General features: G+C 40.1%; 2 protein-coding genes across 4 annotated transcripts in view; both read left to right on the forward strand.

Moving 5' to 3' along the window:
- LRP11 (LDL receptor related protein 11) overlaps positions 1–14,802 on the forward strand; it is a 51,062-nt gene that overhangs the window by 12,844 nt on the left and 23,416 nt on the right. For all 3 annotated transcript variants that reach the window (XM_079146865.1, XM_079146866.1, XM_079146864.1), the window contains exons 3-5: positions 4,454–4,595; positions 7,564–7,689; positions 9,147–9,359. In XM_079146865.1, the coding sequence (XP_079002991.1) occupies positions 4,454–4,595; positions 7,564–7,689; positions 9,147–9,359 (481 nt within the window). The remainder of the gene's footprint in view (positions 1–4,453; positions 4,596–7,563; positions 7,690–9,146; positions 9,360–14,802) is intronic.
- LOC306666893 (N-alpha-acetyltransferase 50-like) lies at positions 782–1,818 on the forward strand (the record flags this gene model as incomplete). Its single annotated transcript, XM_079149192.1, has 2 exons — positions 782–878; positions 1,151–1,818. 2 exons carry the CDS (start codon positions 782–784, stop codon positions 1,741–1,743), a joined length of 690 nt encoding a protein of 229 aa, XP_079005318.1. The 3' UTR covers positions 1,744–1,818.

Consider the following 14,802-nt stretch of genomic DNA (forward strand, 5'->3'; position numbering starts at 1 on the left):
TGTAAAGCATTCTGCTGGTTGGTATATACAGTACTGACAAGTCCTCTAAACCAAAGTTATATTCAGCGCTCCCCTTTGTAGGATTTCATATATAAAAATAATGTAATTGCAAGTCTGTTAGTGCAACAGTGTAGTGAACTGCATAAAGGTCAGTGTTCATTTCCAGAGAACAATATCCAAACTAGTTCATTGGACCAGAGAGGGGTCTGGATATTAAGTAGTTAGTAGAATCATTGAAGAGCTAAAGAAACAGTCTTTCCTCTGAGTGTCGGGAATGACTTCCAGAACCACAGCACAGACCTAGGCCTCTTGCTTTTGCAGTGGTCAGGAAGCTGCCTGGGATGGTGAGAGGAATAGAGAGTAGCGGGGATAAGGGAGTGAGCAGGAGGGAGCTCAGCAGGTGTTGCAGGCTCGGTTGGGAGAACCCTGGGATAGAAACAGGCCAAGGAGGCACGGGGTTCAAAAAGGTAGGAGTAACCAACTTTGTTAGATCCAGTAAAAAAACCAGTGAAAAACTCTCTGTAGTCCCAGCTGCTGGGGAGGCTGGCTGGGAGGATCACTTAAACCCATGAGTCTGAGACCAGCCTGGCAACATAGAAGGACCCTGCTAAAAGAAAGGAAGGAAGGAGGAGAGAGAGAGAAAAAAAGAGGGAGAGAAAGGGAGGGAGGAAGGAAAGAAGGAAATTTTAAACACAAGTATTGTCGATCTTGAGAACCTGGTGACGGTTTCAGGGGAGCGTGGGGAGAGCAGCCACATGAGTGGGTGAGGGTGAAATGGGACATGAGCCGAGGGAAGCAGCAAGTGCAGGGCAGCCGCCTGCCAGGAACTCAGGCGAGATGGGAAGGAAATGCAGCCATGACCAAAGAGGACCCCGAAGGTTCGGGAATATTTAACTTATTGTTTAATGATGAGAGAAACGTGAGCTTAATAATAGTAAGGCTATTTGAAAAAAGAAATTAATTGGGCGGCGGCGGCGGCGGCGGGCGGGAGCTGAGTGCCCTGAGTGCACGTGTGGATAAGCGGCATCAGCGCGGCGGCTGGAGGCACCCCCCGCCCCCTTCGGAGACTTCGGGGTGCGCTCGACTTTCGCGGCCCCGTCACCCCTTCAGCTCTGTGCCCTAGGCGAGGAGGCCGGCTTGTGGGGTTGAGTGGCCTGGGCTGAGGGCGCCGAGAGCGGGGCGGCGAGGACGACGGCGTTGATAGCGGTGGTAAGGACGGCCTCAGCAGGCGGGGAAGACGAGAGGCCGGATGAGCTGGGAGATGTAACACCACACAATGTTAAACAGTGGAAGAGATTGAACCAGGTCGTTTTTCCAGTCAGCTACAATGACAAGTTCTACAAGGATGTGCTGGAGGTTGGCGAGCTAGCAAAACGTGCCTATTTCAATGATATTGCTGTAGGTGCAGTATGCTGCAGGGTGGATCAGTCACAGAATCAGAAGAGACTTGACATCATGACACTAGGATGTCTTGCACCTTACCGAAGGCTAGGAATAGGAACTAAAATGTTAAATCACGTCCTAAACATCTGTGAAAAAGATGGCACTTTTGACAACATTTATCTGCACGTTCAGATCAGCAATGAGTCAGCAATTGACTTCTACAGGAAGTTTGGCTTTGAGATTATTGAGACAAAGAAGAACTACTATAAGAGGATAGAGCCTGCAGGTGCTCATGCGCCTCAGAAAAACCTCAAAGTCCCTTCTGGTCAGAATGCAGATGCGCAGAAAACAGACAACTGAACAAATTACAAATTAACTTTCTTGCACTTGCTTGTCGCCAAATAAAAGAGAGGCCCATTGATTCCCTGCCCCTGTCCCCCCCCCCCCCCCCCCCCCCCCCCCCCCCGCCTTTCCTAAGCTTTCCTCCCTCCTTGTTCTTGTTTTTCCTCATTTCATTTCTTTCCTCTAGAAATTTTAATACTTTCAAGGAATTTTAAAAATAATCATGTTTGGATTGTTTTAGTTTTCTTTTTTTTTTCTTTTTCTTTTTTTTTTTTTTTTTTTTTTGGTGAGGTGGTTGGATTGAAATAAGGAGGAGGTACATCTGTTTAGTTTCACAGTTAAAATGTATGGTCCCAAAAATTTGGGTAGCAGATGATTTCAATTTTTTTCCCCTTATTTCCTGCTTTCACATTGAAGGGCAGAGCCTACAAATATTGTTTATTTCTAAAGATAAAAAGAAGCAGCAGCAATATCTTGTTCTGTAATTCATAGACAAGTTTAGCGTGTTTGTGGTACTTTAGGTTTTTAAAAACTATTTGTGGGAGGTTAATCCCTAGACATTGCCTTCACTCCACCTTTAGCCCTTCTGAGCACTCTCTCAGGAGTTGAACCATTGTTATCTTCGTAAGAAATATCAAGCTTATTTAGGTTTTTAAAATGATCCCCCTGCTCCCACAACTGATTGATGAGGCAGTTTGGGTAGGTATTACATTTTGGTCTGAAAGTATTTGAGTTAAAATGCTTTTTTTTTTTTTTTTTTGCTAATGAGTGAGCTGGTTATTAGATGATTTGTTTTTCTTGCTATTGATTTTTATTAGAGTCATTAAGTTTTAGCGTGTGAGCTGGTGAGATCTTTCTTTCTTTCTTTTTTTTTAAATATCCCAGCTAGAGAGATGGCCTTTAACTGACCTAAAGAGCTTTGTTATGATGTTTTTTCTCCAGCCCTTTTCCTTCAGTAAGCCCAATAATAGTCTAACCTTAAAAGTGGAGTTGATGCCCTTATAGGTCAGTATCCCTAAATCAACCTAAAGCAGGTGTTTTCTCGTAGACATATTAAAAAATAACAAAGGAAACTTAGATGAACTTGCAGCACAGTACATGCATTTAATGTCAACTAATGCAGGCTGTGTGGCCACTGAGCATTTGATTGTATAGGAAAAAAGTATCTAGACAGTATTTTTGAGAATAACATAGCTATGCTATTGCTTATCTGTTGGAGAACATCCCAGATTTGCTTATACTCTGTGCCTACAATACTGAGTTTAAAGATTTTGGAATAGAAGAATTGTTGGACAAATAGCTTCTGGGAAAGATAGAAGCATAAAGTGTTATCACTGTGACCTCCTCTACTGACAGGACTGGTTTTTGTTAGATCATTTTCTGGCACGTAGAGAGTGACTTTAGCAGGTTGATAACTTTATGAGAGACATCTGAAGTACTTGTGTTTTACTCCCATTGTCCCATCTTCAATATTTAGAATGTTTTGGATTGTCAGTAGTGATGGTTCAAGAAATGTTCTCATTAGACTTTACAAACAATGCACGGGGCTTGAGTTTTCTGTCATTTGACTTTAAGGAAGTTTGATTCATAATATTTATCCTCATACATAAAATTTTGGTATAAAAGTCTCATCTCCAAATAGGTTAAATGACAAAATTATTTTATAGAATGTTTGTACACACTTTGTAACCTTAAGTTTTTGTTTGAAAGTGTGAGAGGACAAAGTAAAATAGACTTCTATAGTCTTAATTGAGTGCCAAGAAAAATATTAGGAAGATGACTGATGAATGAGTTTATAGTGTTCTAATCCTAAATTAGTAAAAAATGTAGAAAGATCACACTGATTTATTCATTATCAGTTCCTTAAACAATCCAAACGTAGGCTTAGAGGAAAAGTTCAGCATTAAGCACCTTTACTTTTGTGGATAAGCTTCAGCTTGCTCTTGCCAAGAGAAGAGTGCTTGAGTTACAGGAAGTATAACTAGTGTGAAGAATTCAACCTTTTTGTAAACTTCCAGATATCAAAGTAGATTTTGATATATAACTGAGTTTTCAGAGATGACACTGCCTCGATTTCTATAACCATTTCACCTGGACTTTCTAAGCAGTCCTATGAATGTATCCCTAAATGTGGTTATCAAAAACCGAATAGCTGCCTCACAACAATTAAGTACTTGTTATTTAAAGAGGGAAAAATATTAAAGTTTGATTTGAGTTTGTAAAAAAAAGAAAGAAAGAAAGAAATTAATTGGTGGGTCATTATTCTGAAAGTCAGAAGGAAAGTCAAGGACTAAAGAGAGGAATTGACCCAGATCACAGGAGGGATAGCTCATCCTATACAGGTGTCAGGAAGGAGTTGGCGAAGGGGACAGGGACATGCCCAGGATGAGGTGGGTAATGTAGTCATGGTCCTGACTTTCTCCTTGAAGTAGGCAAGATAGCCTGCCAAGATGGGAGGGGACTCAGTACTGCACACGGAGCTTGGTAGGTTTGGAACAACCGAAGGCATCGTTGATCAAGGCTATTGTCAGTTCAGATAACACTGGAAATAGTGGATTCAAGGTGGGGCCAGAGTAGCTTAGGATTTAGTGTTTAGCAGCTGTGGACCTGGAGTAGAGGGGTAGGTCATAGAACTGCTTCTAGGACCACACCGAGTCCAGCTCGTGAGGATGGTGGACGCCATGCTCAGACCTCCTCACTAACATGAAGCATCCTGTTTGTGTGCCAGGTGCCCCAACCAGGAACCCTGAAGCTGACCCACCTGCAGGAAGGAACATACACCTTCCAGCTGATCGTGACTGACACTGCTGGTCAGAGAAGCTCCGACAACGTGTCGGTGACAGTGCTTCCCAGGACCTACTCCCCAGGAGGTGAGGACGTTTTCCCCTCCGTTTACCACAGCGAACCGTAGTCCAACCAGAAGGATGGTGTTGGATGAGCATTTTTTTTATCCTAGCTATTCATTCCCTGGGCTCTTCTGTTTTATATTTGGTGATTATTGAATGAGAGAGTTTTTACTAAGAGTATAATTAAAAAACAGGGAATAACTGCGTGTGGTGGAGGAAATACTCTCAGGGGATGAGAATAGAAGGGATAAGGTGCTAGACCTTATAGATATTTCATCTTCCCTCACTTGCCTTTGTAAAAGACAATTCCTGTCTTTTCCAAGAGAATGTTTTGTTTAAAGATGGGAAGGCCTTTTTGATACTTATGTTCAAAACTGTGTATATATATGCAGCTGTGAGTACAGTTAAAACAGCTCAACTCATGAAAACAGAATAGAATGGTGGTTACTAGGGGCTAGGGTGATGTCGGAGGCACTAGTTAAAGTTTCGGTAATAGCATGGTGACTATAGTTAACAATAATGTATATTTCAGAATTGCTCAAAGAGTAGATTTTAAATGTTCTCACCTCAAAAAAATGTCAGTGAAGTGATAGATATGTTAATTAGGTGATTTAATTACTCCACAGTGCATGCTTACATCAAAACACCATATCACTTCACCAGAGGTAAACAAAACATCACCCCATAAACATGTACTGTTCTTATTTGTCAGTAAAAAATAAAATATGGAGGGAGACAAGGAAGGGCATACCACATGGTAAAGAAAGACTTACTTCTTGGGTACAATCAATTGCTAATAGAATAATTCATTTCAGAATCTTTAAGAAAGGAAGAAAAGAGTCTGACTGGGGCGTGCAGTTAAGACAAATTAATATATGCAAAGTACACAGGTCAGTTGAAAAGCATTACTTAAAAGTGTTCATGAACACTTACACCATTGTGTAGATACATTAACTATACTTTTAAAGCATATGTTGGTTCTCACATTGTGCTGAGCAATATAGAATTCATTTACTCATTTATCTATGCTTCTTACTTTTCGAAACATCTGCATTTCTAAGATTAGTTCATCAAGTTAAAAAACTAAATCCATCATGGGCTGGGGATATGGCTCAGCTGGTAGAGTGCTTGCCTAGCATGCACAAGGCCTGGGTTCAGTCCTCAGCATACATCCATCACATGTGTTGCAGAGGGAAGTCCTGCACAACTCACTTCTGGAGAAGTGCTGAGATCCTGTACGCTTGAGGATCAAGTGCCATTTAGTCATCAGATATTAGTGTCTGCATGCGCAGGACTGGGAGAGAACACTACACTCAGTGTTTCTGTTTCCTGTATTATATGTACTAATATTGGGATTAATGTTCCAGCTATTATGGTAACTAAGAATGGCACCTACTAGTAAATAGACAAGCAGGTACCCCTGATTATATGATGGTAACCAGGTTCAATTTTGAATATATCAATATTTTTAATACCTTTTGTATGTCTGGGGAAAAAAATCTATTCAGATAGCAACTGAGAAAACACTTCCAATATGATCTAGATCAGTGGTCTCCAGATTGGACCCCCCAGACATTTTTAGGGTAGAAAAGATACTGGAACTCTATGTACATATTATTTATAAATAAATTTGAGATGTGTGTTCAATAATGTATTACTGATCATGATATGTGATCAAAAAAGTTTGGAGAAATTTGGAGAATGCTAATCTAGCAATAGACAAATTCTAAATATAGATATCTATTTTTAAAACTACCCAAAAGTACGTAAAACCTGAGATAGCTAGGATTTTCATGTCATGAATTGAAGAAACATGGTAATAACTGTATCCTGATTGGTCAGAGTTCCCCTTTGCTTTTTGCCCTGATGCCCGAGGGGTATGGAGGTGATTCTCCTTGGCAGGCCCAAGTTCCCATCATAGCTGCAGCTTCTTGGCTTCCCCTGCTTCCTGAAGAGCTTCTACCACCATTTCTTTTCTTTTCCCTCTTTTTTCCTGCTGTTTCAAATTGTATTTCAGTTGCCTCACTCCCAAATAGACTCCTTTCCCACCTCTTAGTTTAACTGCTTTTCAACAAAATATGTATCTAAGAGTTCACTTGGGGGTGTGGACTCTACTCAGCCACCATCCTTGGTGGAATATCATATAATTTGCCACTCTCCCTGTTCCTGAGAGAATTGTCTATTCCATTATTTCTTTCCCCATAAAATTTGTGGAATACTTTATGACCTAATTCTAGGTAGATACCTTTCATCAGTATTATTAATGCCAGACACTTACCTGATTCTCATGTAGCTAGTCTAGTAAAGTTGACTTAATCCAGGGTGAAGAAAAAATGCCTCTCATGAAAATATTTGTAGCTCTTGTAATTGCACTACAGATTAAATACTCCTAAGAGCTCCAGTAGAGAAAATGTCAAAATGATGAAAATAAATTTATAAAACCTATAGCTAAAGATTCTGTTTGTTCTCTATAGCACCAAGGATATTATGTTGTCAATAAATAGGATTCAATAGTAGAAAGATAATCTCAGTAAGAAGTATTACTTGGGGAACAAGAGTGCAGGACTCAGCATATGAAAAAAAGTGCATTTATTAAAACAGCCAAGTGGTGGAGCAGTGTTTGGTGACTTACAAAGGACTGATCAATGGCCAGAGGAAGAGAAGGATCCAGTGATGGGTGAATAATGAATGCAGAGTGGGACAACTGAGGGAGGATGCCTGGTGGCCAGATGAGCCAGAGCTGCTGTTCCTCAGTTCCCACCTCCTAGGCCACACAGAGAGCCCTGGAGATTCCTGAGAATTCACTCAGAGGGTCAAGAGACCCTCTAACCTTTCCAGAATCCGTGACCTACACTCTGTTAGGTCTTCCTCATTATCCACTCTCTTAACCTGAATGCGTTTCCCCTTTCCCTGGCATCTGTTGTTCACCTGGGCACGGTGGAAGTCTTAACTTTTCCTGTACCCCTGTGACTCGAGACTTGTTTACAAACAGGGTGCTTGAACGTTTGCTCACGTTACCACTTCTTCTGTGACAATGGCTGCTGCATTGATATCTCCCTGGCGTGCGACGGGAAGCAGCAATGTCCTGATGGGTCTGATGAGGCTTTCTGTCAAAACTGTGAGTCCGCCAGGTTGCCTGTCAGGCGCGGGGCTGGAAGGGATGGAGCAGGGCTGTCAGTGCTCTCAGGATAAAATAGAACGCACTGTCCCTGCTCTGCTGGTGTGACGTGTAACTGTGAAGAAGCTTTGCCTTAAATGGGAATTCATTGAGTTTCTAGTCTGAGTTGCAAATGCCAAGTTTTTAATATTGCATATGTTTTTAATTTTTTCAATTTTCTAAAGATTTTTCCATTCTAAAAATACAGCATAACATATGATTTAAAAAAAAAACTGAAGTGAATGAACATTTTGTGTTGATCATTTTTAAAGAACATTTATGACGCACGAGGGTATGTCTAAGTCAGAGTTATACATCAGTCTTACAGTGTCACATGCATGCAAGAAAGAAAAGCTATAAAAAGTTTAATTCATTAGATCCCAAGTTTTTTTGCTGTGAATAGTTAAAAAAATTGACAGATGCATTAAAATAGGTTGAAAATAAGAAGTACTGTTATATTGATATTCATTAGCATTATATTATAATTGTTATACTATGATTGCATGTTATATACTATATTTAAGATTTTTTTGGTACTGGAAATTGAACCTAGGAGTACTTAACCGCTAAGCCGCATCCCCAGCCCTTTATATTTTTTATTTTGAGACAGGGTCTCGCTAAGCTGTTTAGGGCCTTGCTAAGTTGTTGAGGCTGGCCTTGAACTTGCAGTCCTGCCTCAGCCTCCTGAGCTGCTGGGATTACAGGCATGCACTACAAAACCTGACTCTGTATTTAAGTTTTTAGAGGTGTTCTATATCTGGGATGATGGAACAAAATGGGTTAAGGAAATACTGGTTTGAAGGAAAGAGTCTCAAAAGTAAAGTCTAAGTTTTGTCTATGTCCATCACATGTTTTTGACTTTTTTGGGAAGCTAAATTATTGGAAGAAGAGAAAGATTACCCACTGAAAGCTAAAAAGAAGTTTTTTTGGGGGGTCTAACATGTTAGATGGGTGGGTTATTAGTCCCAAATATCCATGATTTTAAATCACCTGAAAAGGTAGTGGTTTTAAAAGTTCAGAAAAGAAGAATGAGTGTGGTGGAGCATGCCTGTAATCCCAGCAGCTTGGGAGGCTGAGACAGGAGGATCACAAGTTCAAAGCCAGCCTCAGCAGCTTAGTGAGGTCCTAAGTAACTCAGCAAGACCCTGCCTCTAAATAAAATATTTTTTTTAAAGGGGGGTGCTGGGATGTGACTCAGTGGTTAAGTGTCCCTGGGTTTAATTCCTGATTCCAAAAAAAAGAAAAAAGTTCAGAAAAGAAATTCAGGGGGCTGGAGTTGTTAACTCAGTGGTAGAGTGCTTGCTAGCACCCATGAGGCACTGGGTTCGATCCCCAGCACCACATTAAAAAAAAAAAAGAAAAGAGAAAGAAAGAAGAAAGAAAAGTTCAGCAACTAATTAAACTCTTATATGTTTCAGTGGGCCTTGACCCCAAGGTGGTGAACCACACGCCGGCTGGCCCTGCTCAGCCAGGCACAACGGGGCTGAGTGAACATGCGAGGCAGCACTCCTTGTTGGAAAAGTCCCAGAAAGTCACTGCCCCCAACCTGCTGGTCACCTCATCAGTCACAGAGACGGGAATTCACTCCACCTCCTGGGGACCAGAGAGTCAGATCATTCCTGTGATGCCAGGTAAGGACTCCGGGTGAGTTCTCCATGTAAAGTCTTGTGTTCTACAGTTGAACGTGTTTCAAAATTAAGTTTTGTTTAAAGAATATTAAGGAAGTATCTCAAAAGAAAAGAGAATTAAAATGAAGAATTTGACCAAAAAGGAAAAACAAAACAAGATAAAAAAAGACTTGACATTTGTACTGATTTGAATAAGGAACGCCTACTAAATAAATAGTCGTCCCTTGATCCCCATGAGGGATTGGTTCCAGGATCCCTGAAGTACCAAAATCCATGGATGCTAACTTAAGTCTCTTATGTAAAATGACACTGCATACTACACAAGTCCTCTTGTATGCTTTAAATTATTTCTAGATTACTTATAATACCTCTACAATGTAAAAGTAAATAGTTGTTATGCTGTACTGTTGGCAGACTAATGACAAGGGGGAATGTCTACACATGTTCAGTACAGATGCAATGTTTTGTGCATTCTGGGGATTAAACCCAGGGTCTCCCACGCACACACTAAACACTTGCTTTACCATCAAGCTGCACCCCCAGCTCCAGATGCAATTTTTTTAATCTGAGTATTTTCAATCCAAGGTTGGATGAATCTGTGGACACAGAACCCTCAGAGATAGACGGCTGACTATACATTTGTATACATACTTACATTCATTTGTGAATAAGAATTAGAAAGTTTCCAGCTGGGGTTGTGGCTCAGTGGTGGAGCACTCGCCTCCCACACGTGAGGCTCCAGGTTTGATCCTCAGCATCACATAGAAGTAAATAAATAAAATAAAGGTATTGTGTCCATCTACAACTAAGAAAACAATGTACCAAAAAAATTAGAAAGTTTCAACACTTAGCTTAAAGAAATTAATGCCCTAAGTGTTGAATTTTAAGTTATTTTGAAATAAAGCAGCATAACCCCTACCTAGTTATGTAAATTCTCTTCTCTCCAAGCAAGAGAACATGAAGAAAACATGTCATCTTGCAATGGTTGCATGTGCTAGAAATGCAGTGTTATGCCTCCACTTTAACTAAATTTATTAGGATTTTTTTTTTTTTTGTATTTTAATAAGGCAAATAAGATTTTAAAATTTGCTGGCCATAGTGGCATACACCTATAATCCCAGCTACTCAGGAGGCTGAAACAGGAGGATCAAAAGTCTGAGGCCAGCCTAGGTAATTTAGTAAGACCCTGTCTCAAAAGAAAAAAAGGATTGAGAGTGTAGTTCAGGGGTAGGACGTTTGCCTAGCATGCATGAGGCTCTGGGTTCAATCCCTAGTACTGAAGAAAAAAATTTAAACAAATGAAGTTCCACTAAAGTATTACAGGATTCCATCACTGTAAATTTCTTTTGTGTAAGTTTATATTTTCATGATTATGTGACATACGAGGCAGAAGTATAGGTAATACTTTTATATGCTTTCGTAAATGTCTTCTCACTACTTAAACTGTGTTCATTTTTTTGAAATGATCTCACTATTTTAACAACTTTTATTATAAAAAGTTGTGCTCATTTGCGCAAGACTTGAAAGATGCAAAATAACAATTTAAAATACCACCCTTTATTGAAAACTACTTTTGATATTTTGTTGTATTTCCTTCCAAACTTTTTTTGTACACTTTGTATATTTTAAGTGCCTCTGTACAAATATGTCTGCAAAACACTGAATACTATGATGGGCTTTCTTGTTTGTTTGCTTGTTTAATTGGTACATTATAATCATACATCATACAGAATAGTGGGGTTCATTGTGACATATTTTTACATACACATAACGTAATTTGGTCCTTGTCATTCCCCAGCACCCCCACTTTCCATCCCCTATGAAGGGCTTTCTTTCTGACAGTTTTGCTTAACATACTTTGGATGCCAGCTCCTGGTCCTTGCCTTTTTGGTACTACTCTGTACTGGACAGAGCAGTCGCTACTTATGAGCCTCAGTATGCATCCGTAGGATTTCTCTGGACAGACTTTGTGGAGAAGATAGCCCACCACCTAAGAAATAGTGTCAGGGAAGACCAGGTGTCTTGGCAGAAATACTGACAGGAAGGAGAGTTTGGAGAGAGCCATGTTCTCGGAGGTGAGGACAGATGAACTCATGCTTTGTTACTGGGGAGAGAAAACTATATGAATGTGAGTGAATGAGCCAAAGGTAGAGTAGAGACCAAAGCTGAGGGTTCCTGAATTAGGTCTGGCCTTGGCTCTGCCTTTAGAACCCTAAGTAAGTTGCTTCCTATCTCTGGCCCCCTGTTTCCTCATCTGCTGATGGGGGATCTCAGCCAGACACCCTCTAAGGTCCTGCTGGGCACTGAGTATTTCAGGATGAATTAAAAGCCTGATGCTCACACTTTACTCTGTCAGCCCATGCTAGATATTAATCACAGTACTGTCCCCAGGGAGTGTGGACTCAGCTTCAAAATCCTTTTGAAAATCATGTCCCACGTTGCTGCCAGCATTAATGGGACTTGGCAGCCAATTGGAAATGTATTGTGATCTCTGTTTGTGTCCTTTCTGATAATGTTTTTGGTTTTAACTATGAAGATTGTAAGAGTGGTGTTTCACAGATGTGGAGAGATTACATGCCCAGTAACTCTTTATAACATATTGGAACTTTTTTCTAATTATTAATACAAAACAGATTTGCTGCAGAAAATTTGGAAGATATAGACAAATATAAAGAGGAAAATTAAAACCATCTAGCAAAACTCAACTATTAATATTTTGTTATACTTTCTTCTGGTTACTTTTATTTATATATACACTCATTTATTGATATACAGATGCACACTTATTCATTTTTAACAAGATTAGGATGATGTTTTTATAAAACTTATGAGCAATGTCACATTGTCACATTTTAAATATTCATCAAAAACAAAATTTCTGAAAGTCTGTAGGTGAATAAAGTGGGAAGAATAGAACAGATTTTCCAAAATGTTAGAAGGAGCATTGGTTTCTGATTAGATAGCAGCTGTCTCCACCCTCCCCTTTTTCTGTCTTTAAGACATCCAAACGTGTGTCCCTGGCCTCCAATAGCATGTAAGTTAAGGACCCAGTATAGTAGAAACAGATTTAGAAGTGCATTATTATTTGTGACATGTGTCTGAGTTTTAAAAGGATCATCAGCCAATACAATAAATATGGACAACTTATCTGCTGTCTCCTTCTCTCGGGGCATGTGGTAAGGCGGAATAAGACGTGGCTTATTGAAAGCATGTAACAAGACACAAAAATCAATACTAATAATGTAGTGTAGGAAGTAAGTGAGGAGATGGAGTTTTCATTTATCAGTCCTTGAAAATGGTGAAAATTATAATAATTAAATTTCTAAAGGTGAAGGGAAACAAGTCTCATACACTTCCAGTGGGAATTATGGTCTTTCATGGGGTAGTTTCTGAAGCCTTTAACTGCAGATGCGTTGACCCAGTTATTCCACTCTGGGAGATTTATTCCAAGCATGCTTCTCGGGATGAGCTGACGGCACGTACAAGTGTTTGGTTACACTAGTGAATGCACACTCAGGACACTCCGAGCCCTGGCAGGGAGGAACACAGAGGTCCACTCTGGCCCCTATTTGCTTAGCACCTAATGGCTGGATTGTTGTTGGGTGTGGTTGCAGCTCTGGAGCCTGTTCTCTGCGTGGTCCAAGTCATTCATTAACTAGGCTGTCCTCTTGTATCTGATCAGGCCAGAGGAAAGAAATCTGGTTTCCAGGCCTGCAGAATGCTGAAAGAAGAGTATCGTATCTGCGTTCACATGGGATCGGGTTTTTGGCAACTTGAGAATGCATGTCTAGCTCAGCAGGTCAGCCTAATTCCTTAAAGAGCTGGATAGAAGCTTGGACTAGGAGAGTGCACACTTGTGTGTGGAGGTGTGGAGTTCTTCCTGCATCTTTGTGGGTTCCACTGCGAAATATGCCAAAGCTTTATTGTTTAGCATCTCTCTGGAGGTAACTAGAGTGAGTGACTTCAACCTTTGTGTTATTATAGAAGGTATTTCATTTAAGGGTTTTTTTCCTTTCTCTCTCTCTCTCTCTCTCTCTCTCTCTTTTTTTTTTTTTTTTTTTTTTTTTTTGTCAAGGTAAGAGTTGCTTAGTGTCTCGCTTTTGCTGAGGCTTTTGAACTCCCAATCCTCCTGCCTCAGCCTCTCCAGCTGTTGGGATTACAGGCCTTCAATAAATTGCCTTATTTTGATTAAAGAAGTTAGTACCATTTCTGTCAATTCCATATAAGTAAAAAGTTTCAAAATTATTTTGTTTCTCAATAAAATTCCTCATATAGGAAAAGCATTTCTAATTTATTGCCATTAAACATACCATTTGTGGGCATAGTAGTATATGCCTGTAATGCCAGTGATTTGGGAGGCCAATGTAGGAAGATTGCAAGTTCAAGGCCAGGCATAGCAACTTGGCAAGATTCTCAGCAACATAATGAAACTCTCAGCAATTTAGTGAAACCCTGTTTCAAAATAAAAAATAAAAAGGGCTAGAGCTAAGGATGTGGATCAGTGGAATAGCTTCCCTAGGTTCAACCCCAGCAGCAAAAAAAAAAAAAAAAAAAAAAAAAAAAAAAAGAAAAAGAAAAAAATAACCATAATAAAAAATCCCATGTGAAATCACACAGCATGCATGAGAGTAATTTCATCAACTCATTAAGTATTAAGCTGTTAATATAATAAGCCCATAAATGCTGTCAATTATTAGACAGGAATTGATAGACTAGCACAGCCTGGTTCTATCAGAACCTGTGGTAAAAATCCTGAGATTTGTTCTTTCTTGATATTTTTCCTCAATAACTGAATAACAAAGTTAAATAATATATTATTAAACCAGAAGTTCTGGTTTTCACCAACGAGCAGCTAGATACCAGTGAGCTTGACTGCCAGCCCTGTGCCCCACACACTAGATGGGTGAACCAGGACAGGAAACTAAGCCTGAGCCTAACAGAAAAAAAATTTGGGTTATTCTTACCTGCCAAGCAGGGTCACAGTGAAAAAGTGCCATAGCTTGGCTAAGTGCCTTATGTGTGCTTCCCCCGGCCCCCTGGAGTGTTCTACTGCTAAAAAAGGGTCAGCCCTTTTTTATTTTTATACTTTGAGACAGAATCTGACTAATTTACTGAGACTGGCTTCAAACTTATGAACCTCCTGCCTCAGCCTCCCAAGTAGCAGGCAGGGATCACAGGTGTACGTGACAGCACCCAGCTGCTCATTCTTAACTTTTACAAGAAAACCTTTTTTTGACTGTTTCCTAGGTTTGATGTCCAGAGACTACCCTGGGCTTTCCTAGGTGAGATTTTTCCATCCTTCAGAAGTGATGTTAGCAATTCTGGTCCAGTGTGCTTCTTCCTCTTTCACTGACAGTGTCTTTGTAACTAGCCACACACTGTACTTCATTAAACTGGTCATGTTGGATATCCAGTGTTTTAGTATAAAACATAGGCCTATGATTAT

This window comes from Sciurus vulgaris, assembly GCF_902686455.1.
Source record: "Sciurus vulgaris genome assembly, chromosome: 7".
Classification (NCBI taxonomy): domain Eukaryota; kingdom Metazoa; phylum Chordata; class Mammalia; order Rodentia; family Sciuridae; genus Sciurus; species Sciurus vulgaris.